General features: G+C 53.0%; 1 protein-coding gene and 1 long non-coding RNA gene across 4 annotated transcripts in view; both read right to left on the bottom strand.

Annotated features, from left to right (window-relative positions):
- Positions 1–24,040, bottom strand: part of SAMD4A (sterile alpha motif domain containing 4A) — an 85,825-nt gene extending 61,785 nt beyond the window's left edge. For all 3 annotated transcript variants that reach the window (XM_088539020.1, XM_088539025.1, XM_088539013.1), the window contains exon 1: positions 23,707–24,040. In XM_088539020.1, the coding sequence (XP_088395146.1) occupies positions 23,707–23,902 (196 nt within the window). In that variant the 5' untranslated portion in view covers positions 23,903–24,040. The remainder of the gene's footprint in view (positions 1–23,706) is intronic.
- Positions 24,041–24,113: 73 nt separating this feature from the next.
- On the bottom strand, positions 24,114–25,307 carry LOC148595902 (uncharacterized). The gene is made up of 2 exons (XR_015914254.1): positions 25,249–25,307; positions 24,114–24,442 (listed from the first exon to the last, which is right to left on the bottom strand). It is a non-coding gene; the product is annotated as an uncharacterized LOC148595902 (long non-coding RNA).
- Positions 25,308–26,292: the final 985 nt, after the last annotated feature.

The following is a 26,292-nucleotide window of genomic DNA, read 5'->3' as shown; positions in this document are numbered from 1 at the left end:
ATTTTTCCCCCTGCCAAGATATGTGGTAAAATGTAACACAAAGCCTGCAGCTTTGGGGGAAGGGTTGGGCTAGCAGCACTTATTATGCTTGGAAGTAGAGAGAGACCCAGAGACGTGGTTAACGCCTTGGATGTCTCGAGGTTCTAGCAGCGTCCTGTCATTTCCAAGCAAGTTTGAAACAGAAAATGCTGCTTGAAACATTGAATAAGCATATATATAATGAATATAGCACACATGCTACTATTTAAACTCTCAAGTAGAAAACCTGGGAGTTGAATAGCACCAAACCTTTACTTGGAGGGTCACACCTTCAAAACGAGTCTCCAGTGTCAAACGTTTTATCAACCCAAGCGTTTCCTGGCCTTGGGATTTGCCACTGAATTCGGATGCACCCTGGACCAAAGGAAGAGCAAGTCCAGGTGACATTCAGGGTCTGTGTTGTCCTAAGTGGGCGAAGGGCAACACACTTGCCCACCAACCATTACCAAAAACAGTCCTGCAGAGGTAGGTGCCTCCTCCTCCCGTGCCAGGAGCTGGGGCTTGATGTTCTGCCCATTGCAGTAAGGACAGGCTCAGAGTTTACTGTGTTCTGAGATGCACTAACTTGTGCCGAGGCTCCCACGGAGCTCAGCCCGGCTCGGCTCGAGCACCGGCTCTGCAGTTTGGTCCAGGTCAGGCCCGAGGGGATGGATGTTGGGGGTCTGCTGGTCCCCAGCCCTCCAAGGTGCTGCAGATGCACAGGGTGGTGGGTGCACCGGCCTCACATACATCGTTAGCCTCGTCCCAGCTCCTCCCTGCCTCCCTTGGGCCGAGGCCGGAGCAGAGGGATGCTCCGAGCAGCAGGGCTGGAAAGGGCCACGGCGCCAACACGAGCTATGCTGGAAAGCCAAAGCGAGAGAGAGCAGTCGCGGCACAGAGCGCCAAACACTGACTTACCCCAGAACAAGAAGTAAATCCTTAAGTCTGTTTTCCACTATAACAACAACAAAAAGGAGAGCAAGAGTCCCCAAAGAAGCCCAAATCGCTTCCTACTGCTCTGTTTACAGAGGTGGTTCCCAAACTTGCAGCTCGGCCCAGCTGGGCTGGATGGCACTTGAGGAAGCCTCCTGAAATGCTGATTTTTGGAAAACTGGACCACAGAGCAGGTGACTAAGCCCAAATTTTCACAGTCATGCTGCAACCTTGGGCGCTGGTCTCGTCCGCTAGAACTAAAGGAAAGTCTTGGGTTTGGGTCCACAGCTCAGTAAAAAGGATGTTTGTTCAGCAGCTCCAACAGGACACGAATCCAGACTTTGCTGAGTCTGCCCAAGCCCTTCTTTCCAACTTTGCAAAATAAATAAATAAGGACTTGTCTGGCTAAAAGGACAGCCCAACAGTCTGTGCTATGGCCGTGCATGTTGGTTGGCTGATGTCCCAGCCGGAGCAGGAGGGTAGGCTGCAAAAGCGCCCATGAAGCCAGTTTACATTTTGCAGAAGGTAACAGCATTTTGGGGACATTTCTCACAGAAAGGGGCTAGCTCGGCCCGGGAGACCACACGCTGCTCCGACAGGAACGCGGCTCCACCTTCTCACGGGGTGGGAAATCTCCTACCCGTCCGCAGATGTTCCTGCAGACACCTCTGCTAATTGAATTGACACATCCCTGTCCACTTTAACACAGGGCTGCAACCGCACCGACACTGCTGTTACTCTGAATTACCCCAGAAAGGTCTCCAAAGGGGTTTAAAGGACAGTTAGATTGCTGAGCCATCATCGGAGACACCTTCCAGGAAGAAAAGGAAGGAAAGAAAGAAAATAAAAAGGAAAAAGGAAAAGGTTTTCAGGTTTCTCCCACCCTGCACAGCTGTTGCTGCAGGACCTGCAAGACGCCCTGGCACAGTTTGGCTGCAGGCGGAACATGAGCCCACGTGCCCGTCGTAGGGATGCTCCCATTCCCATGGCTTCCAGAGGCGCTTCCATGGCCCGCTGGAAGAGGGCTCTGATCGCCAAAACCGCTCGCTTCAACCTATGGAGCCGCTATTCCCACCGTCTCTGCCTCCATCGGAGCTCACGCGGGCGGCACCAAGGACGACGGAGGGCCCTGGCGCCCCGCGGGAAGCAGGTGCCTCCGGAGCTCTCCGCGCGGCACTTGGAGGTGCTAAATCCCAGCAGGACAAAGGGCAGCGATGGGAATAGGCAAAGCGCTCGGCAGCGGGGCCGGGCTCCGGAGCGCGAGGGCTCCATATAAGGCCCTGCTCCGGAAGGGCGCGCGGGAAGGAGGCCGGAGCTGACACTGTTGCTAAAAGCAGCGCCGGGCCGGGCCGCGGCCCAGCGGGAGGGCTCCGCGAAGGCCACGGCAAAGCGCCGGGCTGCAGCGCTCCGCAGCTGCGGACAACGCGCCGGGCCCAGAAGGAAAAGGGGAAGGGGGGAAAAGGGGCGAAATGCAGGAGAGCAGGACTGGGAAGGAGGGAATCCAGTTAGGAGAGACGCAGGGCTGCTTTCCAGCGCTCCAGCGCTCGCGTTTTCTGGCCTTATTTATGAAACACAAATAACGCGGCCTCCTCCGTAAGCAGTGAGATCCGGTGGAATTACACGTCTGAGCGCTCCGTAAATAGCTGGGATATGCAGCTGAGAGCGGCCAGCACCAACAAGGGGCCTTTATCCCCCGCGCGGCTCTCCTGGGCACCGCGGGACGCGGCTGCGCGCTCCCACCCGCTGCAACGGGATCGCCCTTCGCTGCCCTTTCCGGGAGGAGGATGGCGAGCGAGGAAGGCTCCGGGGGAAGGAGCTGCCTCCCCTGCAGTGTTAAAGCCTGGGATAAGCGGTGCCTTCCTGACAGGGGGCACGTCCGAGCGGCGGGCAAAGGTTGGCAGAAAATGCCAAAAGGAAACCCGGCTCAGACAAAAGCCAGGAGCTACGGGAACGGTGGAGCACGCCGGGCTGGCCACGCTCCCCTGCTGGCTCCAGGATCTGAGCAACTCCAAGTATTTTCCAGAGCCAAAATGTTTACTTTTGAAGATCTTATGGCAAGTAGAGCCCTGCGCCAGCGGGGTGAAACTCCCACCTCCCATCTCAGCTGCACTAAGAGGTCTGAACCATGAATTAACTGAGCTTCCCGGCACCCTAGCTTTGCTCGGAGGGAGAGGCGAGAGCCCAGGAGCGAAGAGGGGCTGAAGACGGAGCAGCCGCCGCGGCAGGAGGCACCAGCCACGGCCCCGGCCCCCCGCACGAGCCCTGGACCTGCCCGGAGTCCTCAGCCGGACCAAAGATTCCACGGGGAACCCAGATTTCACATGAGAACAGGCTCCGATTTCACTGGAGATCAGGGCAGGGTCACTGCACAGCGCCGGGAATGACCATCACTATTCATGCCTTGTTCCAATCCTGACATTTTAGGAGGTTCAAAGGATAACAAGAAGCAGCTACGCAGAGCACTACAGAGAATACTGATCCCAGCAGGGAAGGTCTCACTTGCCTTTTGCACAAACCTTTACGTATTTTTAATTTACGCCCCCCTTCCCTGTGAAAAGCTGCAATTCCACTAGGGAACACCTAAAAGGTCAAGCAGACTGATAGATGTTGATACTCCGGGGGAAACGGATGCCTCCAGAGGCAGGAGGTGTGCGGCCTGTTAATGCTGACAGGGCTGTGGCCAGCATTTCATGTCGGGAAATGTTTTCTGTGCTACAGGATGATGCTTTGCAGAGCAGGACGCCGGCACGCAGCCGCGGAGCCGACCTCTAAACTCGGCAAAGGGCCGCTCTGCACTCACAGAGGTCTCTTCCAGCACCAAAAGCCCCTTTCCAACACCAAATTCTCCCGGGACAGAGCGATACCTGTCGGCTGGGCTGGGTGGCAGGAGCCAAGGCGCCGCAGGGGACACGGGAGGCGCCGGTGGCACCTGTCCCTGCGCCGCCCCGCGCCTCCTCCCGGCACGGGCGCTCCCAATAGCAGCCTGCGGATCCGTCTCCTAAATTTAAAGCAGCGGCTTTGAAACGGCAGCCAAACCTCAGAGCTATTTGCGCGCTAGGGGAGGGAGGGAGGCAGGGAAGACATCCCCACGCTTCCCTTCTGCTTCTCCTATGATCTTCATGGGGGAAAATGGAAAGTTGGGGAATGTGGGGCTATGGGCAGCTGGGCCATGAACGGCCCCGCTTTGGAAAAACAGAGTGAACTAGGGAAAACAGGGGCTGTGGGAGAAAGCCAGGCTTCCTCCTGCAGCGCTCGGAGCGATCCCTCCGGATCCAGATCAGAGCCTCCTGAATGGGCCTGCAGAGACCAGCTCTGCTGCCTTGCGGAACCCGTCCCGATCCAAACGTTCCCATTTACCTGCCGGAAGAAGCAGGGCCGTTGAAGGGCCTGGATTACTGAGTAAGGCTTTATTCACTGCAAGTCACTCGCAATCCTCTTTCTGTGCATCAGGGGACACGAATGCTCCAGACGCTCCTCTTGCATCAGGGGACACGAATGCTCCAGACGCTCCTCTTGCTCCCAGCCAGTTTCCACGGACAAGCCGTTTCCTAGCAAGCATGAATCCCCATCCATGCACCTCCCCGGGCTAGCCCTGGCATCGGGTATTATCTGCACTGGCTGCAAGAGGGTTCCCTAACCCACGTTTCCTCTGGAGAGTCTCCAGCGAGACAAGGACGAGCTGGAGGGGACCCCTTCCCTCAGGCCTGCGCACAGGCTTGGCCATCAGCACCCCACTGCCTCCGCTCAGGTCACAAGTCTCAATATTTCTCTCAATTCCCCAGAGATGCTCCTGAGCTCTTATTTCAGGCAGAAAAAGCTTCCATCATCGTAGCCACAAGATCCAAGCGCTCCTCCCTTCACGAGGTTGAAAACTTGACTTCTGAAATTCTTTCTAGATGGCTGCATTACCTCATTAAAAGCTTTTTTTTTTTTTTTAAGTTAGACCTTAAAACAAAAAAGACTAATATTTAGCGCCAAGGTCTCGGCTTGCTGAAGCCTCGTGGATGTTAACAGGGCTCGGGACGGAGCTGCCACAGGGAGCCCGTGGCCAGTGGGACGATGCCGGACACGGAGTCCGAGCCGCTCCATTACCCCAAAAGCAGAGCAAGGGCAGCAGCAGAAAGCTCCAAATCCAGCGAAACCCCCCCAAACGCAAGGCCAAATCTCAAAAGAGCGAAGGCAGCGGCCGAGCAGCTCCCACCTGGAAAAGCCACTGGAGGCGCTCCCAAGTTTTAAGAGCTTTTCCGCCTGTTTAAAAAAAGAAACTCTCAGCCCTGAAAAGCCCTTCGCAAATATAGCAAAACATGTCAACAATTTCTGTGCTATAACCCAGGCACGTGTGTTCTCCTCACTAAAAGGAGGTTCATTTTTAGAAGCCTCCTGTGGCAAAGCTGGGGGTGGCCCTTTTGTTATCCTTTCGCGTGCTAAGTACTCATGAGCATCCTGGAAACTGAAAAAAAGGCCATTTTTAGATTTAAATGTGCAAAGAATAGCAGGAGCCTGCATCACCATGCGTCTCAGCTAGATAATTCTCCCCAAACCGTAGGCTAAGATTGTTTTAACAAAGATGCTGCAACGATAAAGGGAAGTTTTATGCTCCAGCATCGGTTAGTTGGGAAAGATTAGAAGTGTGATTATTATGTAAAGGATTTAAAAGGCTAGGATTTCTCCTTAACACGAAAGCAGTGAACTCACGGCTTTTTTATATTGAATTACTCATTCAAACTTATGAGAATCAGAGGTACAAAGCTTGCCATGTTCTGCATCTTCAAGAACTAGGAGATCACATGCACAAGGGCTGAAGCACCAGATCCAAGACTGGAAATATATTTTGTGGGCTTTGCACTTAAATACTGCTCCTGTAAAGACCTACTTTGAGCACCCAAGCCGTCCTTCCCAACTCAAGGTCAAAGATCTACTGGCTGGTTACGACGGCACAGCCACAACAGCAGGGAGATGGACCACACATTTAAAAAAATGGGGAAAAATGAAAATAACGTGCATTTTTTGCAAGCAGGATGGCTTCAGGCTTGGCCAGGAGGCCTCCTGTGATCCTGCCCTTTCAGAAGACAGGGCAAAATACAAAGTAGTTGAAGAAGTAGCCAGGTCAAGATACAGAGTGGATTTCAAACTTCAACGCAACTCACGTAGGAGGTACCTGTACACACGAGCAGAGCCTCAAAGGCCAGCAAAGCTTAGCAGAGACCCCATATGCACCAAGGATTTGCACAAAACATCCTAGCCCACATTAAAGCGTTACTACGTTTTTGGTTTTCCAAGCGGAGGCTGTGAACTTGAGGAAAAAGTCCTGGGTTTATGTCAAAATTAGTGCTGATTATCAGCCACGGGGAAGGTGGAGACGTCCATCAGCACAGACTGCTCGATGCCGGCACGTCCCGACCAGGGGAGCTCACCCCTACATTAGGGGATTCTCAGGTCTTGGAGGCAGAGAGCATTAGGGAAACCACAGGAGTTGTTCCTAAATCGCTTCTAATCGAATATTTTCCCTTCCCTTTTCCTCTCTGCAAAAGTCAAGGTCTGGTGGACACTACGTGACAAGTCAAAAAAAAAGGGGGGGAACCAGGGAATTAATACAAACTTTCTCCGGAGTTAATATTCCACCAGCTGTAGTATCCCAGTGAAATACTACTACCTGGAGGATTAAAATATAAATAGGCTGAAAGGCCTCTGTAATTTCTACAATGTATTCCCCAGAAAGCGGGGGACTGAGGAATGTATGAGCACATCCCCGCAGAGCAAGGAATGGACTTTGGGGCCGAACAGCTGCACGCACTATAAAGCATTCCCCCCTTATCTACAGGATCAACGCTTGCTAGAATTTGTTAAATGTAAAGATAGGAAAGGGCTAACAACGTGCTTGACATTTACCATCCAACACCAAAAAAAAAATACACCTACTAAAACAAACCAAATTAAGCCAAGATGTATTTTTAGGGGCAGAAAGCGCTTGAAGCAAAACACAAGGTAGGCGCTTAAATATCCGAAATAAGCCACATTGCACGTAGCCAAAGTATTTCCAAGTGGTTTCTAAAGAGCATTCTGGTCGCGAACAGGCAGCCTGCAAGCAAATGGTGCAGATTAAGCACTAAGCAACATTTCAAAAACAGCTGTAAACACTAATGCCATGTGAAGTTGCTAAGTTAGACAGACAACTGACCTGGCTATCAAGGTTACCCTTGGGAGGGCCAAAGCACAACCGGCCCCTTCCACGTGCCCCAAGCTGCAGTCGCGAGACAGCACAGGGAGTTACCGATTGAGTGAATCGAGCAGTTTGTGCTCAAGTTGTGCCTCACCACTCGAAAAGCTGGGGTTGCAGGATCAGATACACCCAGGTCCAAAGCCGCGTTGTTATCTGCTTTAAACACAGGGTTACTTCAACACACGATGAATCCCAAAGCCCTCCGGACCTCACGAACGCATCGCAGCTCGGAAATAGGCCCAATTGCCCAAGATGCAAGCGCACGGCAGGAAAAGCAGTTGGTGGTACGAGGGAAGGAAAAAAAACCCCACACGATACACTTCCTTGTCAGGATTTATTTTTAAATGATGGTTGCTCAAGTCTGCTCGGGGAATTGGTATGGCAGGAGTAGCTCCAATGCAGGGGGATGAGCAGTGACTCAGCAGGTAAAAGCTGTCAAAAATACGTCCAAAATTGGAAGGACAAAAATCAGAAGGGGAAAAAGGCCAAAAAGCTATAAATACCTCAAATGAGGCTGCTTTATACGCTGGTTGGATGTCTGTCACTGCAGGAGATGCTCCGAGAGCGAGCAGGGAATCCCATCCCGCTGCCGGCACTTCCGAACACGCGCGGGAGGTCCCTCCGCGCCGGGATCTCCAGGTGACGACACAGCAGCCGTCCCCGCTCCCTGCCTTGGGAATCCAGGTCCACAGGCAGGAACCACGAGCGGCAACGGGAGCTTTGCCTCCGTTTTGAGGCAGGGGAACGGCCGCTCGCAGCAGGTGCCACCGCAGAACCCGCTCCCAAAACCTTCCTGCGAGTCCCCACGCGCCTCTGCTCTACCCCGGCCCGGGGGAACCGCGTGGGGGCTGCACGTGAACACTGGGTTGCAAGAGGGACCTTTCAAGACCCTTTTCTTTCAAAGGCATATTCACAAAAAAAAAAAAATATATATATATATATATATATTTTGTTTTCCCCTGCAATTATATTTTTATAAAAGCTCAAAAGCCAGCCAACACGAAGGCTGGATAAATATTCCTCCTTCCCCCAAAAGAAATTACAAAAATGCCTTTGAATTTGTTTTGGCAAGAAACAGTGTTTTTTTTATGAAAGAACTTCATTGAAAAGTCACGATTTGGAACATATTCAGCTTTTCTGCCTTTTTTTTTTTTAATTACCACCTTAGCAGTATTTTGACATAGTTTACAGTTTGCTAAGACTGCTTTGTGTGTTACAAATACCAAACACACCTTTTGGAAGCACCTTATTATTCTATTACCGCTAACTGTTGCGTTTGCGCTGCCGAGTCTTGTTTCGGCAATTTAAAAGCAATAAATTAATTCCATTTGGAGAAGGGCTGCCATTTATAAAAGAGCAATTAAGAACAGATTTAATCTGGGATATTGCAGCGTTCTTCAGCTTATTGGGTTACTCAGCAGGCTGACACCGGCGCTGCTCCGAAGCGCATCCAGCCCGGGCGCTCGCTCACCCTCGCGCTGGTGACGATGGGGACCAACGGTTGACACGTGGCTTCCGTCTCTCCCGGGAGCTGCAACGCACGGTGGTTATTGCGGAAAAGGGCGCGAGCAGCGGGTGCCCGCGGGGATCTCCATCCCGACTGGAACAGGCTGCCCAGAGAGGTTGTGGAGTCTCCTTCTCTGGAGATCTTCAAACCCGCTTGGACGCAGTCCTGTGCCACGTGCTCTAGGTGACCCTGCGTGTGCAGCGGGTTGGACTAGATGATCTCTAGAGGTCCCTTCCAACCCTAAGCATTCTGTGATTCTGTGACAAATCCGCTGCTAGAGCCAACACGGGAGGAGGTGCCCGAGTCACTGGGCATGGACACGGGGTGATGGCCATGCCTGTGAGTTAGGGCACGTGGGTGTTTTACGCGAGTGGAGGTGAAACCTGCCCGAAGTTTTATCCGTCTGCCCCGCAGCAGGTAGGGGATGGATGGGAAGCGCCTCCCGCTTGGCTGCGGCTCCGGAGGCGGCAAGGGCGATGCCCAGGCCGCGGGCCAGCTGGCACCGAGAGGGACGAGCGCGCCGGAGCCTCCCCGGCACCTCTGCCCGAGCAGTCACGAGGGGAAGGTCCACGGTAAACACCGGCCTTGACGTTTTCCCTGCATGGCCAACGCTGCGGCCGCTCCTGCCGCGGTTCCTGGCGAGGCGCGCTCAGAGCCACGGCGACCGAGGAGCAGAACGTTACGGAACCGCCCTCACGGGGCAAAGAAAGGCACCATGAACGAGTGAGAAGGCACAGAGCTCCCTCGGCCCGTCCCTTCCCAAGGCTCCTGCTTTCTGCTCCTGCTTTTTTAGGATGATCAGGGGCCTGGAACATCTGCCCTGTGAGGAGAGGCTGAGGGAGCTGGGCCTGTTCAGCTGGAGAAGAGAAGGCTGAGAGGGGACCTGAGCAGTGTCTAGAAGTACCTCAAGGGAGGCAGTGAGGAGGATGGGGCCGGCCTCTTTTCACTGGTGGCCACTGACAGAACTAGAGGAAACGGCCACAAACTGAAGCACTAAAAGTTCCACAGGAACTTAAGGAAAAATTTCTTCCCAGTGAGGGTGCCAGAGCCCTGGAACAGGCTGCCCAGAGAGGTTGTGGAGTCTCCTTCTCTGGAGATCTTCAAACCCGCTTGGACGCAGTCCTGTGCCACGTGCTCTAGGTGACCCTGCGTGTGCAGGGGGTTGGAGTAGGTGATCTCTAGAGGTCCCTTCCAACCTTGAGCATTCTGTGGTTCTATTCTATGATTCTGCCCCTGTGCCACAGCCATGAGGGACCACGGTGCACGGGAAGGAACGTGGCAGCAGCCCAGGCTCCGAGGACAGTTACTGCACACAACGCGGGCGAGCTCGGAAACGCTCCACAAACAGCAGCGCTCGCACCCTGGGTGCCACCTCCAGCGCCAAGGGAGCACAAGGCAGCGCCGGGCGCCACGAGAGCAGCCTGGCACAGACACTGCTCATGCCAAGCCCCAAGCTGTGGGGCTTTCTGCAGAAAGCAGCAAGGAAACCCTCAGCTTCTTGTTGCACAGGCGGCCAGAACACGTGCTGGCCCACAACAGAACACATGTAAAAGTGGTCAGGTTTCAGGACATTAGGACTAGAAGCCTCACATTAATCGCCGCAAGTCTTATTCTGGCAAATAGCAAAGGGGTTGGGGCTCAGAAACCCCAGCTCGTACAGCAAGGGCAAACTGCCCCGGCTGAAGCCCTCAATCCCAGGACAAGAATTCCCAGGGTCCTTGGGACAGTCTCAGGGATGAGGCTGGGCAAACAGAGCAAAGACCCCAAACGTGACCCTTCTCCAGCAAGGCTGAACTTCAGGTGAGGTTCCTGCTCCCCACGGGGAACAGCTACCACAGACTGGTGGCCTGGACCCTAGATCCCCGTTCCAGGTTGGTGCATGGCAAGACATGGAGCCACACGGAGCGTAGCTGGTGCCACCAGAAATAAAGCGCTGCTGCTTAGGGGATTCGAGGGACCAGGACGTTGCCACCTGGCCTTGCCCTTCGTTCTACGCCGGTCCTCACGGGGCGTCCAGGTGGCAATGAGGTTTCATCTATTCATTCAAGCCAGGTTTCAGTCCTTGCCAGTCACTGTCTCGACCTCTGACCACGAAGGACCTCATGAAGCTTCTCCAGGAGAGCTGGAGGGCTTCCCACGGGGCAGCATTCCCCTCTCCAGAAGTCTCAGGTGAAGAACATGCACACAAGCAAGCAAAACTTTCCACGTCAAATAAAAAAAAAACCCAGGTAGATGTTTTTATTTACAAATATTCCAGCAGTCTCATTTCCTCCTGCATTCCTCTCGAAGTCACGAGCAGCGCTGCACTAATTGCAAGGCTACGGGAAGCAGGCTACCCTCTGCTTTTGCACTGAAATTAGTTACACTTGGTCTGACTGTGTAGTATTTTAAAGCACCGCAACATCAAAAGAAAATTAGAGTGACTTGTTAAATCCTTTAAAAGGTAAAGCAACCCTATTACTTCCAGCTTCACATGCAAAAATTAAGCTCTTAACAAATCTAACTACTGCTTTAATGTGGTGAGATTAAGTCTTATATTCAAATTCAATGATTGCTAATTTACTTGGACAATCATGCTAGCTTTAACGAGCTCTCCTTATGAAACCTGCAACAAAGGATCAGATCTGCTTACGCTGCCCACCCCTGTGCACCTAAAAAGGGAACCTGAAAACACCGGTGCTTCTCGACAGCCACATCCCTAGGTTTTAAACCCTCCTGGCCAGAGGCATTTTTAATCTCTCTGCATAAAATAAAGCTAATTATGGCAATGGTATGGGTGATGCAAACCCAAATTTGCTCCTTAGATTAAAAACTACCTTGGTTCAGTTCTGCAGAGCTGGGGACTAACAGAACTGGCGGTTGGGTTGTGCTCTGGAGACCCCGGCAGAGGAAGGAGCGGATGCAGGATGAGGGAGGCCACGTGAGCTTCTCCATCCCCAGCTATCGCTCCCTGGCACTCGTGTGCCCTCCCGGTGCCGCACAGCTCCGTCACAGGGACACAGGTCCTTCACTTGCCACCAGGCACCAAAGAGCATTGACTGTCACAAAGAAGTTGCTCCATGGCAAGTTCAGCTCCTCCATCTCCAACTGGAAATCTCCCCTCTGCCTAGATTTACAGTGGTTTGGCCACCACCAGCCCCCGGGTCATGCATTCACATGGGTTCTCTGCTATCCACCATGAGGGGATTTTAGTCCCTTTTCCAGACATCGCCTTCCTTTCCTTAGGCAAGGTAGCCTTGCTCCCACCAAAAGGGCTCCTTCTCCCTGCAGGAGCCGGACCCCAAGGAGCCTGGGAACATCTGCAGGTGGCACAAGGGGACCTCTTGGATCCAAGGCCACTCAGGAGGGGACGTGGCTGCAGCTTATGGAGGAGGCAGCATGAGACGGGACTGCTGTGTGTGCTGGCCAGCAACTAGGGGATGCTGGGAGCCACCCCGAAACGCTGACTCTGTTCTAGAAAAAAAGAAGCTTTTTTTGCTATTAATGTATTTATTTGAATCTCACCAGAGAAGATACCTCGAGCCAAGTTCTGCTGAAACGCTCCCTGGAAACCTGAATGGTGAAACAGCTCTAGGTAGAAGGCATTGGAGAGAGAGGGGAGCCTTTGGATGCAGGCGATGGAACCAACGCCTGACAAGGGACAGTGGGTGGCCCAGAGAGCCCTCGGTGGTGACTTTGGGATGAAACTAACTGTGGAACAATCCCACCAAAATTCATGTGGCTTGCATGAACGGCTCTAAGGGAAATCGGAGCGAGTATCCTGGAGCAGCTCCGTGTCCCTGATGTGACAGGACCCCTGGTATTCCGCAGAGGACAAATCAATAAGAAACAGAACTATTTCTATTTTAAAAACACAAAAAAATGAACATCAATGTTAACCTCCAGTTTGGCTTTCAGAAGGATTTAAAGAACTCCGACTTCTTCATTCTTTAATCCTACATCCTATTGCCCATTACCAAGAAGTATCAACTTCTAACAGTGCACGAGCATCTGCCCACATTTTTGCCACTATTTTAGCCCCAGCAAAGAGCACCCTCCCCTTTCTGTAGGGTTAATCTAAAGAGCAGTTGCCAAAAGGCTGAGAACACAGTCGAACAATAGCTTCTCTGATGAAATTCCTGCACTCCATAGAGAAACCAGTATCCTCCAGCTGCTGCGGCTTGTCCGGCGAGATCTCCGAGCATGCACCCGCTCCCAGAAAAAGAGAGATGACAAACTGAAGGATTCGAGTGCAGCCTGCAGAAAAATTAACGCAGACTCTTGCGCTTCAGCCACACCACGAGCGTTTTATTAGCGCAACATTTGCTTTGGGTGAAACAAGTGGGAACATGGATGGAAGCGCGACGCGCTCGCAGCACACAGCCTCGCCACGCTCGTTGGCGCGGAGACCACTTTTAGCAGCTCCAGCACTTTAAATGCTCCTTCTTTGTGGCATCTCTGATCAGTGACTTGTAAAAGCCGGGGAGCTGAGCTGGATACCTGAATTACAGCAGCAGTAACCCATATATGCCCCAATACTGGGCACGCTTATCTATAAAGTCTCTCTGCCTGGCCAAGCTTGGATATGATCTACAGAAGCATCCAACCCACTGCTCCACACTGACACAAGGGGGAAGCTCCCTGGATGGGCAGCCCAAGGAAACAGCTTTATATAAAGCCAAGAGCTGAAGAGTCCTCAAAACAGCCCAAATTCCCCCAACTGATCAACTTTACATAGCTGATTTCCTGACAATACTAAGCCGCACTGCCTCTTCTGCTGGTGTATATTCAGAGGGAAGCTTCTTGTAGACCTAAATCTTAACATATATTTAATATACATGAAATCTAAGGGTGAGCAGGCCTAGCCCCCCTCCTTTGCGCTTTCTTGGCTGTTGCCTCCTGCCTGGTTGTGAGCAGTGAGCACGGACACGTGCTTTCCTCAACACCCAGGAATCAGGATAACACAGTGCACGGGGAATGTGGGAGAACAAAGACAGCAGGTGATGAGAGGGAGAGAAGAAAGAAAAAAATAAATAAATTGATTTTCAGTTGGCTTGAGCTGCAATAACCCCAGTGGCTACATAGGCAACACAGCACAACTAGGTTTGCTGGTGAAGCGTGAATTCTGCTTTAAATTGACAGCATCCCCAGGAGGGGCACGTGCAAACACACCAGGCACTGCTGTCTCATTAGGCACTAGATTTGTTATAGCAACCCAAAACAGGAATTGGCACCCAAATCTGGCTGCTTTTCTCAATTATTATTCTAAAGAGAATTCTTATCAGTTTAACATAATACTGCAAGCAAATAACAATTCTTATCTTAAAAGGTCACTCAGGTAGTTATAACTCAACATTTCATATTCCATCTACGTTCACTTTATCTGGCGGGAAACAGCCTGAGGGCTTTTTTAATAACCCACCTCTCTGGAATGCTAAGGTTTCTTTTTTTTAAAAAAAAAAAAAAAAAAGTATTCTTTTTTATGCCCAGAACCAGGTGATTTGAATACACAAGCAAAAACTTCTACAAACCTCCCAAAACAAGGGGAATATTCCAGCAGAAAAGCAAAGAAATGGGGAAATTTGCAAGTGTACCATTTTTGCCAGAGCCGCAGGGTGCCTTTTGCTGGCAAAAGTCAAATTAGCAAGTTTTCCCACGACAAACGGCGGAGGGGGGTTCCCTAGAATTGATCTAACAGCATTCAGTGTTTTTCTTTGAAAATGTAGAGATGAGAAGAAAACGCAGCAGAGGTTCTTTCCTCCTGCCAGGAGAGGTGAGCTAAGATTTTTCAAGCTAAACGAGGCCAAACCATGTTTTCAAACCATGTTTTCAACTACCCACTCAATTACCTCTTAGAGCAACAATAAAACACTTCCAAAGATAATACAGGCCTGCATCCTGTCAGACAACAACACTAGGTGCAGGCAAACAGGTCAAAATGAATGCAGCATTACAATTCACCCAAAATAGGTGTTAAAAGCAAAAGTGGAAGCATTACTTTGCAAAGAGCGGGAACAAAAGAGTTTTAAAGCAGCTGGACAGCAAAGCTGCCAAGGACTGTGGATGACACTTGCAGTATTAATATTTTGTCGAGTAAAACAACGTCTTCAAGTGCAACAGCTTGAGGCACTGGGCCACATCCAGGCCCTGCAAGTGTCAAAGGACGTTTCCACTGCGTGGGCGCTGAGGAGGCCGGAGCGACGTCCACCCGCAGCTCCCAGGGCACGTGGAGACCCGCGATGCTGAGGGGGTCCAGGCACACGGTCAGCTACGGAGCCACACAGGAGGGGAAAAATAGTCTCTTCCTGCCCATTGGATTATTTCCATACAATTCCAGAAGGTTTTCGTGCTCCAGCACTGCATATGGTGAGAAAACAGTGGCAGAAAGCGTCTGATCAGCGCCGAGGCCAACAGTGCTGCTCAGGGCCCGAACTAACAGCAGCAAAACACATAGTCACTGCCCAGGACCTGACTCTGCTCACCCAGACCTACAGATTAAGCCCATACGGAAAGGGCCAGCTCTTCACTTACACTAGGCAGGAGCCACAAGCCTCAGGTTTTGCACGAGTGGCTTCGTCGCTGGCCTGCAGCTATAGCTCTGCAAGCGCAGGGCCTCGCAGGAACGCTCCAATTCAGATACCTCTGCCAAAAATCTTGGATGCATCCGTACCATGAAACACAGTCGCCGCTTGCAAATAAACAAATAAAACTACAAGCTGTGAACCAGGCATCTGATGTGCGAATCTGTGCTGATAAAGCCTCCGCTTGCATCTGCTCTCTCCCCAGACGCAGATGCATTTGCCTCCTGCACGGGGAGGCCCCGAGCAGCCCATGCACCTGCCTCTAACAGCTACCTGGGAACCAGATTTTGGCCTCCGGAGGAATCACCCTTGCCTGGCTCGCACTCAGCACCGACCCCTGCAAATCTCTGGGTCTCCTTGGGACCAGAGCAACGCAAAAACCAACGCGGCATCTTTAAGAGAGCAGACGCCAGACCGCAGAACTTTGCAGCCCCTGCATCAGGGCTTGTGCCATCCTTTGGAAGGCTTCAGCAGCTTGGGGGAAACCAAGAGTTAACAAAGATAACGCTCTTGTTTGCTCACTGGAAATAGAAAGAGAAAGGACAAGGGGCACCGACATGGAGGCACATCTGCACACACACATGTGAGTCCATGAGAATTCACCTCGAGAGCAGCCGTGGCGCCAGGTCCCTCTGCACGAGGCTGCGGAAAGAGGAGGTGCAAAGCCCCAAGACTTGGGCTTGGCCATGGGCTTCATGCTCGGAGTCATGGAAAAAAGGGGCACAGGAGAAGGCAGGACGTCCAACCCCTCAGCAATGTCACAGGAGCACCCAGGGGCTGACACCCATGCAGGTGGGAGCCCCAAAATGCAGGACTGGCAACCACTGCAGTGCAACAGCTTTTCTGCCCTCTGATCAGTCCAATCCCGAGTTTTTTCAACCCCTCCAGGGAAAAAGAAGGAAAACCAGGAGATTTGGTCCCTAGTTTCAACACACCGGCGGTGCAAGTGGTGCCCTTTCTCCAAGCAGATCTCTGCAGTAACATTAGCCGCAACAAGCATGGAGCTCAAAAGCTAAAGTACTGACTAATACATCTTAAAATAAAGCAAGTGTTCACACTAATTACTATTTCAGTTACTCATACTGATTGCAAACATAACTCCCAGCTCGGGGAAAAAATAGCTTCCATGGGCCACAAATTAAATAAATAAAAATTTTTTTTTTTTTTTTCTTGATGGAAGATTAGAAGAGGAAGCAAGGCCAGGCATGAGAAATAGCAGGAACACGGGAACGCTCGCCATGATTCCTCTGGCACACAGAATCCTACACCAACTGCTCCAGGGAATAGCACACGAACTCCTGCAGAAGAAAACTGCAGACGGTCTGACCTGAGGAAAGGCTATTCCTGACCCTCTGATAGCCAGGGGTTAGAAATATTCTGGAACAGAAAAGGCCTGGTTCTCCTTGCACTACTGCTTGTTTCCTTTGCTTCCTACCTACAGAGGCTGAGGTTTCAAAACTGAGCCCTCCAGACAGAATATGGGTGAATTATTTGGGTAATTTGGCCCTGAACCCACTGCACAGCCAGCTGCAGTACCAACCCTTTTAAAAACAACTGTCACAAGGGTACAAAATATAAATGACCAAACTGGCACAGAGCTTCGTTGAGATGCTAATGGCCAATGTGCCCAACGTGGTGCTCGCACGGGAGCGCACAGCCCAGCAGCCACCGGCAGCAGCCAAGGCTCCCCCGTTCATCCGTTTAATCTCATTTGAAGATAAGTATTTGCAAATTAGATTGTTTTAATTTATGGCTCTACGGCCTGCCCTTATTTAGCTACCGATCTGAAGCTGCTCCTGACCTCTCCCTTCAATTCGTATCTCAACAAACGCAAGGCTGCCACAAAGCATCAGCAAATACCCTCCACAGTCCCTCTTCTTCATGCACGACTTCTTCTTGCCGTTCTTTACCCACTTTTAGGGGGAAAGAACTTGATCCTGACCACATCTCCAGGCACAAAAGCAAGGTATCTACCTAGAGTGCTGTATGCAGATGGGAATTGCGTGAGAACAAGCCAGTCCAGACAGAAAACCCCAGCTCTTGTCTGCCAGGATGCCTGAAACGCCGCTCTGCATCTTCCACAAGTGCTTAAGCAGAGGAGTTTTTCAGGACCGATCAATACTGCCCTCATCCCGCTCCCTCTGAAGTCAATCGAGGGATTAACCCTGGCATCAGGCCCCCTCGCGAGGTCCGAGGTACCTGATAAACATGATGAAAGCGCAGGCTCCGAGCGTGGAAAACCTCCTTGGGGATCTCCCTGCGCTAGCAACCCCTGGGGCCGGCCCCGTTACAGCGCCACGGCCCTGGCAGAGACTTCCCCCTCTTCGTGCAGTGAAGATGAACTTGCATCTGCACCAACAAGCCACTTTCACAGCTGATTTGCCTCTCCCCCCATTTTAAAAACGTTTTCCACCTCAGGAAAACTGCCCTAGGAAGTCGGTGACACCTGCGACACAGAGGTCCCAACCCCATCTGTTCTGCCCGGCAGCTCCCAGCAGAGGAGCCTTTGCTGTTCAAACTTCGGGTTCTTCAGGAATGAACCCCAAGGAGCTTCTCCCTCAATCTTCACCCCGAGAACTGCAATGGGAAGCATCTTTAAGCAAGTAAGAAGCAAACAGAGAAATATAGGTGAAATACGAGTGCAGAAGGGCCTCCTCTAGGTCTTATCAACTCAAACACAGAGAAAAGCAAGGGGAGAGCAAAGAGGAATCTTCCGTTGACACCTTGCAGCACACTCGCCTTCAGACACGGCTGGTATAAACCCTGCAACAACTGCAGGAAGCACTGCTGAGGGATACTCTGAAAAAATACCATTTTATTTTTAGCTTGAAACAGAAATCTGCAATTTGAGTCCCATTCTCAAAGCTCCTGCAACCAGAGAAACATAGTTTCTTACCTCTTTCCTCTGCTTCCCTCTTTTTATTCTCTTAGAGGATAGAGGGGAAAAAAAAAAATAAAGATAGCCTTTAGCCTTCAAGCGTGCAGGCAGCGGCACACAAATTAAAATAAGCCTGTGTTCCCAAGGCTTGACAAATCTCCTGGTTTAAGAGTTGCAGTTCATGATTTTTAATGACCAGAGCTGGCAGTTCTGCTCACATTCCCCTTCAGGCAGGGTCGAGCACGCGGAGGCAGCACCAATTCGCACAATGTTTAGTCTTTCATTTAGGGCTTCCCATCACCTCCCGTGAGGAGTGGGATTCCCTCCTCAGCCAGGCCCTGCTCCTTCCTCCAGGGCTTCCTCATCCTCCCCATGCCATGGGACATGCAGCGATGTCCTTGCCGCCACGGCACTTATAGGGTCTGTCTTAAGGTACCAAAAATAGAGTTCAGCATCACAACCCCAAGGTGAGCCAAGAAAAAAAAAATATATATATATATATAAATAAATAAAATATCCACTCAGAACTGCCTTCAAACCAAGCGCTTTGATGGTTTTCACTGATTGAGGCCACTGGGCAAGAGCAGCAACAGCAGAGGGGCAGCAACTTGCTCTGTTGAGCAGTCAGAGCAGCAGTACCGGGTGTAGGGCTGGAGCTGCAGCGATCTACAGAGGCAAAGGGCAACGTGCCAGGAGATGTAATGCCTTTTATTAGACTGGTTGGGGAAAATAAATATACAACACAAGCCCTCCTTTGAGCTGGCGCACCTTAATCCGTGTCCATTTTTTCCAGCTGCGCCACGTCGTCTAATGGAAGACATTCCTGCTCCTACAGCTCTTCCTCCAGACAGTGCCCCATAGAATGAGAGATCTAGGCTAGTTTGATGCACTCACTGCAGCACTTGAGGGTATTCTTAAATGAAATAAAGATTTTGCCCTTAACTTAGTAGTTAAGGTCCTGTGCACAGGGGAAAAGAAGCTTCTTGTTCTTTAGACCAAGAATTTAAAGCCGTGACACTGTTACAGTCAATCAAGATGGACGTTTGGGTTTTTGGAGGACTCACAGGAGCCTCCAGACACCTCCAACAGTCTCCAGAGCCAGCAGGAGCACAGAGCCTAGGTCAGGAAAGCACCAACCATGGGACTACTCTGAAAAACCCTGCAAACCTCCAGCCACGAGAGAGGAGATGTCCGAGCAGGCAGGAACGGACACACGCTACAGACTCAAAGCCAAAAGCGCCCAGGTTGTGTTTGATGACTACAACAGCCCCCACGTCCTAATCCAGTTTGCGTCCTGCAAAATCCAGGGAGACTGAAGTATCTCTGATGCAAACCCTGCACAGGAACTGCACTCCACATGGTCTCTCCTCCCCGAGCTCCAGCTGAGACATGCCCAGCTACTAAGAGAACCCATGCAAGCAGCCACCCTTAGTCCCCTTGTTGTCACAGCCCTGAATAAATCCTGCTCTACAAAGGGAGAAGGAGCCCCGGTCCCGCTCGTAGCATGGGGGTGAATTCAGCGTCCGTCTGACCTTTATTTGCGACTTGCAGGAGGTTAGAGAGTCCTGACAGCTCCAAGCAGCTGGGACTCAAGCTGCCCATGAAGCCACGACGCGAGGCCAAGTTGGAAGGAAGGAAGGAAGTTATAACAGACTTTTTAAATAGTGCTATATAATACCTGGACCATTATTTGTGTGTGCTGATAATATGGAAACCATATTATTATTATTATTATTCATACACAGCAGGTCAAGCCATTCTCATTCAAACTGAGTTAGCTGCAGCCAAGGTGGCGCACGGATTAAATCTCCACGAGGCTCCTAATTCCAACGGTGCAGTATAACCCCGGGTCATAGAATCATAGAATCATAGAATGCTTAGGGTTGGAAGGGACCTCTAGAGATCATCTAGTCCAACCCCCCTGCATCACACGACCCTATGGATTTCTTTGTGCCTCTGTCTCACTTCTATTCTGCCTCCGTGACCAAGTGACAAGTGATTTCAGGTGGTTTCACCACCATCCACGCAGCCTCCACGGCGCCCGCATCCCTTTGAGCTGCAGCATCTTCAGCACCCTCGGAGATGCTGGCGGAGCGTCCTGCCTGGAAAAGCCCTGCAGTGCCTGTCCCCTCCGAGGACAGCAGCACAGCCACATTCCTCCTCGCTTACACAGGTTATTTAGGGAGCCGCAAAATAGGAGGCTGCTTTGGCCTTCCCGAGAGCCGCAACGTGGCCGTGCTCAGCAGTCACACCTCTGCTTGTCATTATTAAAAATGCCCACGGAATTGAAGATGGAGCTTTTTCAAAACGGGTATATTTGCTTTACTGGTTAAATTAACTCATTAAAAATAATAATTTTGTTTCCTTGACTTTTGTCATGTCATTTCCAACACAGCAGGTTTTTCATTTGGGGTCTCTAAAACAACAACCTGGGCACCCTGGTTTAAGAGGAATTTTCCTGTGTATCTCAAGCCTCACGAGACCAGTCCCACATGAGCAGGACTCTTGCACTCTCCTGTCTCCTTGGGCTCCCTCCTGACCTCTGTCCTTGCCAACAATATTCACAAGGAAGGGGCCCATCCAGTGCAAGCCAATGGAGCAAGACTGCGCTCTCCCACTAAGTATGAAATTATCAGCAACTTTCAAGTTTCCCTCCTCATCTTCCCCAGCAGGGTTGGAGCACGGGACAGGTTCTGCACACACCAAATAACTCACTTTTCCCCTGAATCCACCTTTCCAGCCGCTTCACACGCTCCTTCCAGCGCGTTACAGCAGCCTGTGGCATTCGGAGCAGCAAGGCTCAAGTCACGGCGACAACCCCTCACCGGGCTCAGCATTCCCGCGGCGCTTCACTTCGGATCGCTGCACGGAGCGTTGCAGCCAGCCCCTGCACCCCAATTCAAGCCGCACACATGCACCCTGCATCCCGCTGTCCCTCACGTAACACCACAACCACGTCCCCAGCGTCAAAGGGGACAACGGGAGGGCACCTACAAGCAGGCAGCTGTGCCCTCCAAGCTGGGAAACACTGGGAAAGGCTCCAGTAACTTATTGGGACACAGCTCGGACCTCCTAGAGAGGTCCAGTTGACCCAAGAACAACCTCTTCAACCTCCAGGCTGGGAAGAAATTAAGCCCAAATTAGTTATGCAAATTGTGGGATTCAAATAGTAAGAGTAAAATGAGGTTAAATGATGATGATGTTGCTTTTGAAAAGAACTTGGTGTGATTCCATTTCTAGTCAAGTGATGAATGCCAGACTATGAAGCACCCAGTGAATATGAACCATTTAAAAACACAGGTGGTTTTACGAAGAAGGCAGTGTTAATGCTAGCAACTAAAAGCTATTTCCTAGCTGTCCTTGCTTGCAAAGCACAGCCACCATTCCCTGCACGGCGACGCCAGGATTACCTACTTGGCAAGCACACGTCCTGCTCCTCGGACGCACGGCGGTGCTCGCCTCGTGCACGAAAACCCATAAAGAGAGGTGTCTGCTGCTAAAAAAAAAACCCTTAACAAAGGTCTCAGGTTTTCCTGTCGGTGTTACAAGTGCCCTAAAGGAACAGCTCATTTTTGGAATGAGTACCAGAGAAAGCACAGCCGGCTTAACAGACGTACTAAGCAGCAAGCGAGAGGCTAAACGCCAAGCTTTACTCACAGGAGAGACCCTCGCAGCAGGCGACGCTGACGGGATGAGGTGGACGTGGAGGAAGGGCTCACGCTGTGGGGCAGCCCATGGGCAGCCCTCGCTGCCAGATGCAGCTTCACCCCGGCGAAGCTCCCTCGCAAGGTTTTCTTCCTCAATTAGGACGCACGTCGTCTCTCTGCAGGTCAATCACTTGCTGCCCGGGTTGTCTGCTAATTAGCGACACGGCTACGACTGAAAATGTGCTCCGAGCTACAGGTCTTGGCGCCGACGGGGATCGTTTGCCTCGCGCAGGGAAGCTGTGAGGAAAGGCAGCGCCAGGGCAGGCCCGGGAGGCTGCGCGTTCTGCTGGAGAGGATCAGCGAGAGGCGAACGCTCCCTCGCCGAGGTCTCCGTCAGCCCTCCCCACCCAAACGGAGGAGGTTTCAGCTGTTTATAAAAACGCACTATTGCCCCGAAACACCCGCTGCAACATTCTTCCCTCTCATTCCTGCGAGCTATATAAGGACATGGCCCATTCCAGCGCTTTCCCCGCCGCGCTCGCGGCTCCCTCCGCGCTGGGCTGGTCTCCTCAAGGCCTGCTTAAATATACCCGGGGCCTAGCAGCAGTGCGCCGGGCGCTGTCATCAAATGGCAGCGCAGACAGCTGCCAAATCCTGCAGGCTCAGCGCGCTAATATGGAACAGCTGGAGAAGGACCCTGCATTCTTCGCTCGCCGTAAACACTGGGGGCTCTGTTCAGGCTCCGGCGGCCAGGCCGGGCGGATTCCGGCCGGATTCCACCTCGCGCAAAACGCGGCGGGCGGCGCACGGGCCCTGAATTCAGAGCCCAAGACGCCAAGCAAGAGTGGGATTTTAGACGAGGGATGCTGCGTAACGGGGGCTCGGGGAAGCAGCGCGATGCAGCCAGAGGGCAGGTTTAGCCTTCCCTCCTAAAGGAACAGACCCTGTTTCAGGAAATCCATCTAAAACAACTCGCAGCTCTGCCTATACGAGCATATATTTGAACATACTCACACACATATATATAAGCATTCAGATGTTTGTACATGCATGCAAGCATCAACCCAAATACATCAACATACAGCGCAATTCTCACATCGCTTATATAATTTTTTACACTGTTCTAACTCCGTTTACTTCTGTGAAGTTGAGTAACTTGTAACAGTTTGTAAGCAAGACCAACGAACACGAGGGAAAAACGTACACAGCCTCGAAAGTAACACGTCGTATGCGTTAAACTATGTGCAGCCCCATAAAACAGTCTACTAATATTTTCTCAGAGCTCTGCTGAAACACAAGGGGGTATTCAGAGCTGCAGAAAAAATGCGTCCAAACAGGATCTGAATGATGAAATAGAAATTGCCACATTAAAAAAAAAAAAGGAGAAAGAAAGGAAAAAAAAAGAAAAAGAGAGAAAAGATAACCCAGCTGGCCAGCCCCTCAGAAAATAACAGTTCATATAAAGTATTGATGGGCTTCTTCTGCATGTTGCAGAAAGCAAAGCAAGCCACGTTGCCCAAAAGAAGCCTAGAAAATCCAGACTCTACGTGACCTGACTAACTTATTTCACAGGAAACTGCATGGAAGGAGGAAGGCGGGGGGGGAGAGAGGGGGGAGGGAGGGAAAAAAAAAGAAAGAAAAAAAAAAGAAAAAAGAAGCAATCATTCATGCTAGCGTAGTTGCACCACGCAATAGACTGAAGTAGTTTGCTGTGAAAAAAAGAATCAAACCGAAAAAAGCCACCACCAGTTTGAAAAAATAAAACATGAAAAGGGAAGCCGTTAACGCAATCCAGCCGCTGGGAGCCCTGGCTCCCCAACCGCCCTCCCTTTACTCCCCTGCTTTTTTTTTGGCCATCGTTAGGGCATCAATCAGAGAACAATGTAACGTTCAAAACGGATCGGTTGCACCAAATAAAATAAAATAAAATAAAATGAACTCACCGGGGTTGTTGGCCTCCCCTTCGAGGATGTGCAGCTCGGTGCAGTCTGCCAGGGAATGCTCGAGGCAGAGCTGGAGGAAGCGCGCCTGGGTCCGGCTCACGCGCTTCAGCAGGGAGAGCAGAGCAACAGTCTGCTCGCACTCGTTCCAGCCCTTGAACCAGCCGGCCAGCACGCCGACCTGGTCGCGAAACATCATGGTGAGGTGGCGGCCGGCAGCAGGGCGCAGGAGGACGAGCCTCCGCGGGGGGAAACAAATCGCCAGGAAATCCTTGTCCCCCTCCGAGACGAGGTTATTTTCTCCCCCGCGTCTTGCCTCCCGATTTAAAAATAACAGTAATTATATATATATATATATATATATATATATATATAAATCTTTCTTTTGCGATAAATGCTTTTTGTTGTCGTTTGGTTTCGGATGCAGCTTTCTGCCTAGACGCGGGTTTGGTTTCTGCGCTCCTTCTTCAGTGCGGTGCTCCAGCGGCTCGGTGTTAGATTCCCTGAAGGCAACACAAAGTGGCACAGAGCAAAGAGGGCAGGGAGGGAAGAAATAAAAACAAAAATACCCCTCCGTGCGTGCTCGAATGCAGACGTGTACCTAGCTCTACCTATCTACGCGTATAAATCTCAACAAGGCACAGGAGGACGTTCAAGAGCTGCCTCTTCCTCTCGGCTCCCCCGGGGGGTTCGGTGGGGTGTTTCGGGGGACCGCGGGCACCCGGGCCGGCCTTCACACCTGGAGAAGAAGAGAGGGGGACGCGCTGTGACGGTGCCCGGCGGGCTGTGATTCAGCACCGCGCCGGGGCCGCCGCGCGTGCCGGAGGGATGCGGGATGCGCCGCGCTGACGAAGCCTTCCTCCCGCACAGGAGAAGGGGGAGGAAGAGGAGGGAGCTCCGCGCGTGCCGCAGGGAAGGCTCCCGCTCCGCCAGCCCGCGCGGCCCCGGCGCCTTCCTCCTCCTCCTCCTCCTCCTCCTCGCCCGGCCGCAGCGGCTCCGCGCCGGGAAGGGCCCCCGGGGCCGCGGGGGGGGGGAACCGAGCACCCGCTCCCAGAGCCGCCTTCCCGGTACAGCCGGTACGGGGGGGTAGCAGAGCACCCCCTTCCCGCTACACCCGGGATCCTCTTCCCGGTGTAGCCCGGACCCTGTGGGAGGAGGGCGGCTGAGGACCCCTACTCAGGGCAACAAGTAGCCCCTTTCCCGGTGCCCCGGGGGGGGGGGGGGGCGGAAAGGCGAGCACCCCCCCGCCCCAGGGGGACCAGTAACCGCTCCCGTTACACCGGCACCCGTTCCCGTGCAGCCAGGGCCCCTCTCCCGGCGCTCCCCACCGCAGGTTGGGGGGGCACAGGGCACCCCCTCCCAATGTACGCAACACCCGTGGGGGGGAGGGGTGCGCCACGCAACACCCCCCCACGGTGCCCACGGGACCCCCCCCTTCCCGCCGGGGCTCCCGGCACCCCTGGGTGCGGAGCCCGCCCCCACGCAGGGCGCCGCGGGGACGCCGAGGCCTCGCGCGCGGCCGTGGCTCGGCGGGCGGGCGCTCACCTGCCTCATGGCGGCGCCGGGGCCGGGCGCGGGCGCCTCAGCGGCGCGGCGGGGGGGGCCGCGCCATGGCGCGGGGCCGGGGGCGCGAGCGGCGGGGCCGGGGCGCGGCGCGCGACTGGGGCGGGCGGCGCGCGCGGCGCCCGCTCCCCACATGCCGCTCATTAGCATAGCCATGACGTCATGGCGCCGCGCGCCGCGCCCCCCCCGCCGGGCGGAGCATGCGCCGGGGCGGCGCGCGGGAACGCGCGTGCGTGCGCGCGCCCGCGGGCGTCTGCGGCGCGGGTTCCCCCGGGATCCCCCCCCCCCCCAAAACGGCGGCGCGGGCGGATAAACGCTTAAATAACGTTTATAAACGCGTCCATAAACACGGCTCGCTGCGAGCCCACGGCCGCCCGCGCGCGGGGCCTCGGGGCAGCCCGGCCGGGAGCCCCGCGCCACGCGCAGCCCCGGGCGCTCCCCGCGTGTCCCCGGCCGCGGCCCCGCCGCTCGCGCTGGGGGAAGCCGCCATCTAGCGGCCCTGGCTGCCGCCGCCAGGAAATCCCGGCTCCAGGAAATCCAGCTCCGGCGGGTGCCGCCCCCAGGAAATCCCCGCTCCAGCGAATCCAGCCCCAGTGGATCCCACCTGCGGTGGATCCCACCGCTGGGAACTCCTGCCTCCGGGAAACACCATCTCCAGCAAATCTCACCTCCAGCAAGTCCCGCCTCCAGGAAAATCTACCTCCAGTGGATCCCAGCTCCGAGGGCTCCTACCTCCAGGAAATCCCAACTCCAGCCAATCCATCTCCATTAATCCCACATCTGGGGACCCTTACCTCCAAGAAACACCGTCTCCGGAGACTCTTACCTTCAATGAGTCCCATTTCCAGGAAATCCTACCTCCAGTGGATCCCACCTCTAGGAAATCCCACCTTTGGCTCATCCCACCTCCAATGGATTCCCCCCCCCCCCCCCAACAAATCCCATTTCCAGTAGCCTACATCTCCGAGGAATCCCAGCTCCACCGCGTCCCACCTCCACCGCTGACAGGTCCCACCTCTGGCAAAT

The sequence above is a fragment of the Tinamus guttatus genome, unplaced genomic scaffold (genome assembly GCF_059628265.1).
Source record: "Tinamus guttatus ecotype Peru unplaced genomic scaffold, ASM5962826v1 Tinamus_guttatus_pri_ptg000048l, whole genome shotgun sequence".
Lineage (NCBI taxonomy): Eukaryota > Metazoa > Chordata > Aves > Tinamiformes > Tinamidae > Tinamus > Tinamus guttatus.
This window is presented reverse-complemented; position numbering and strand designations above follow the sequence as displayed.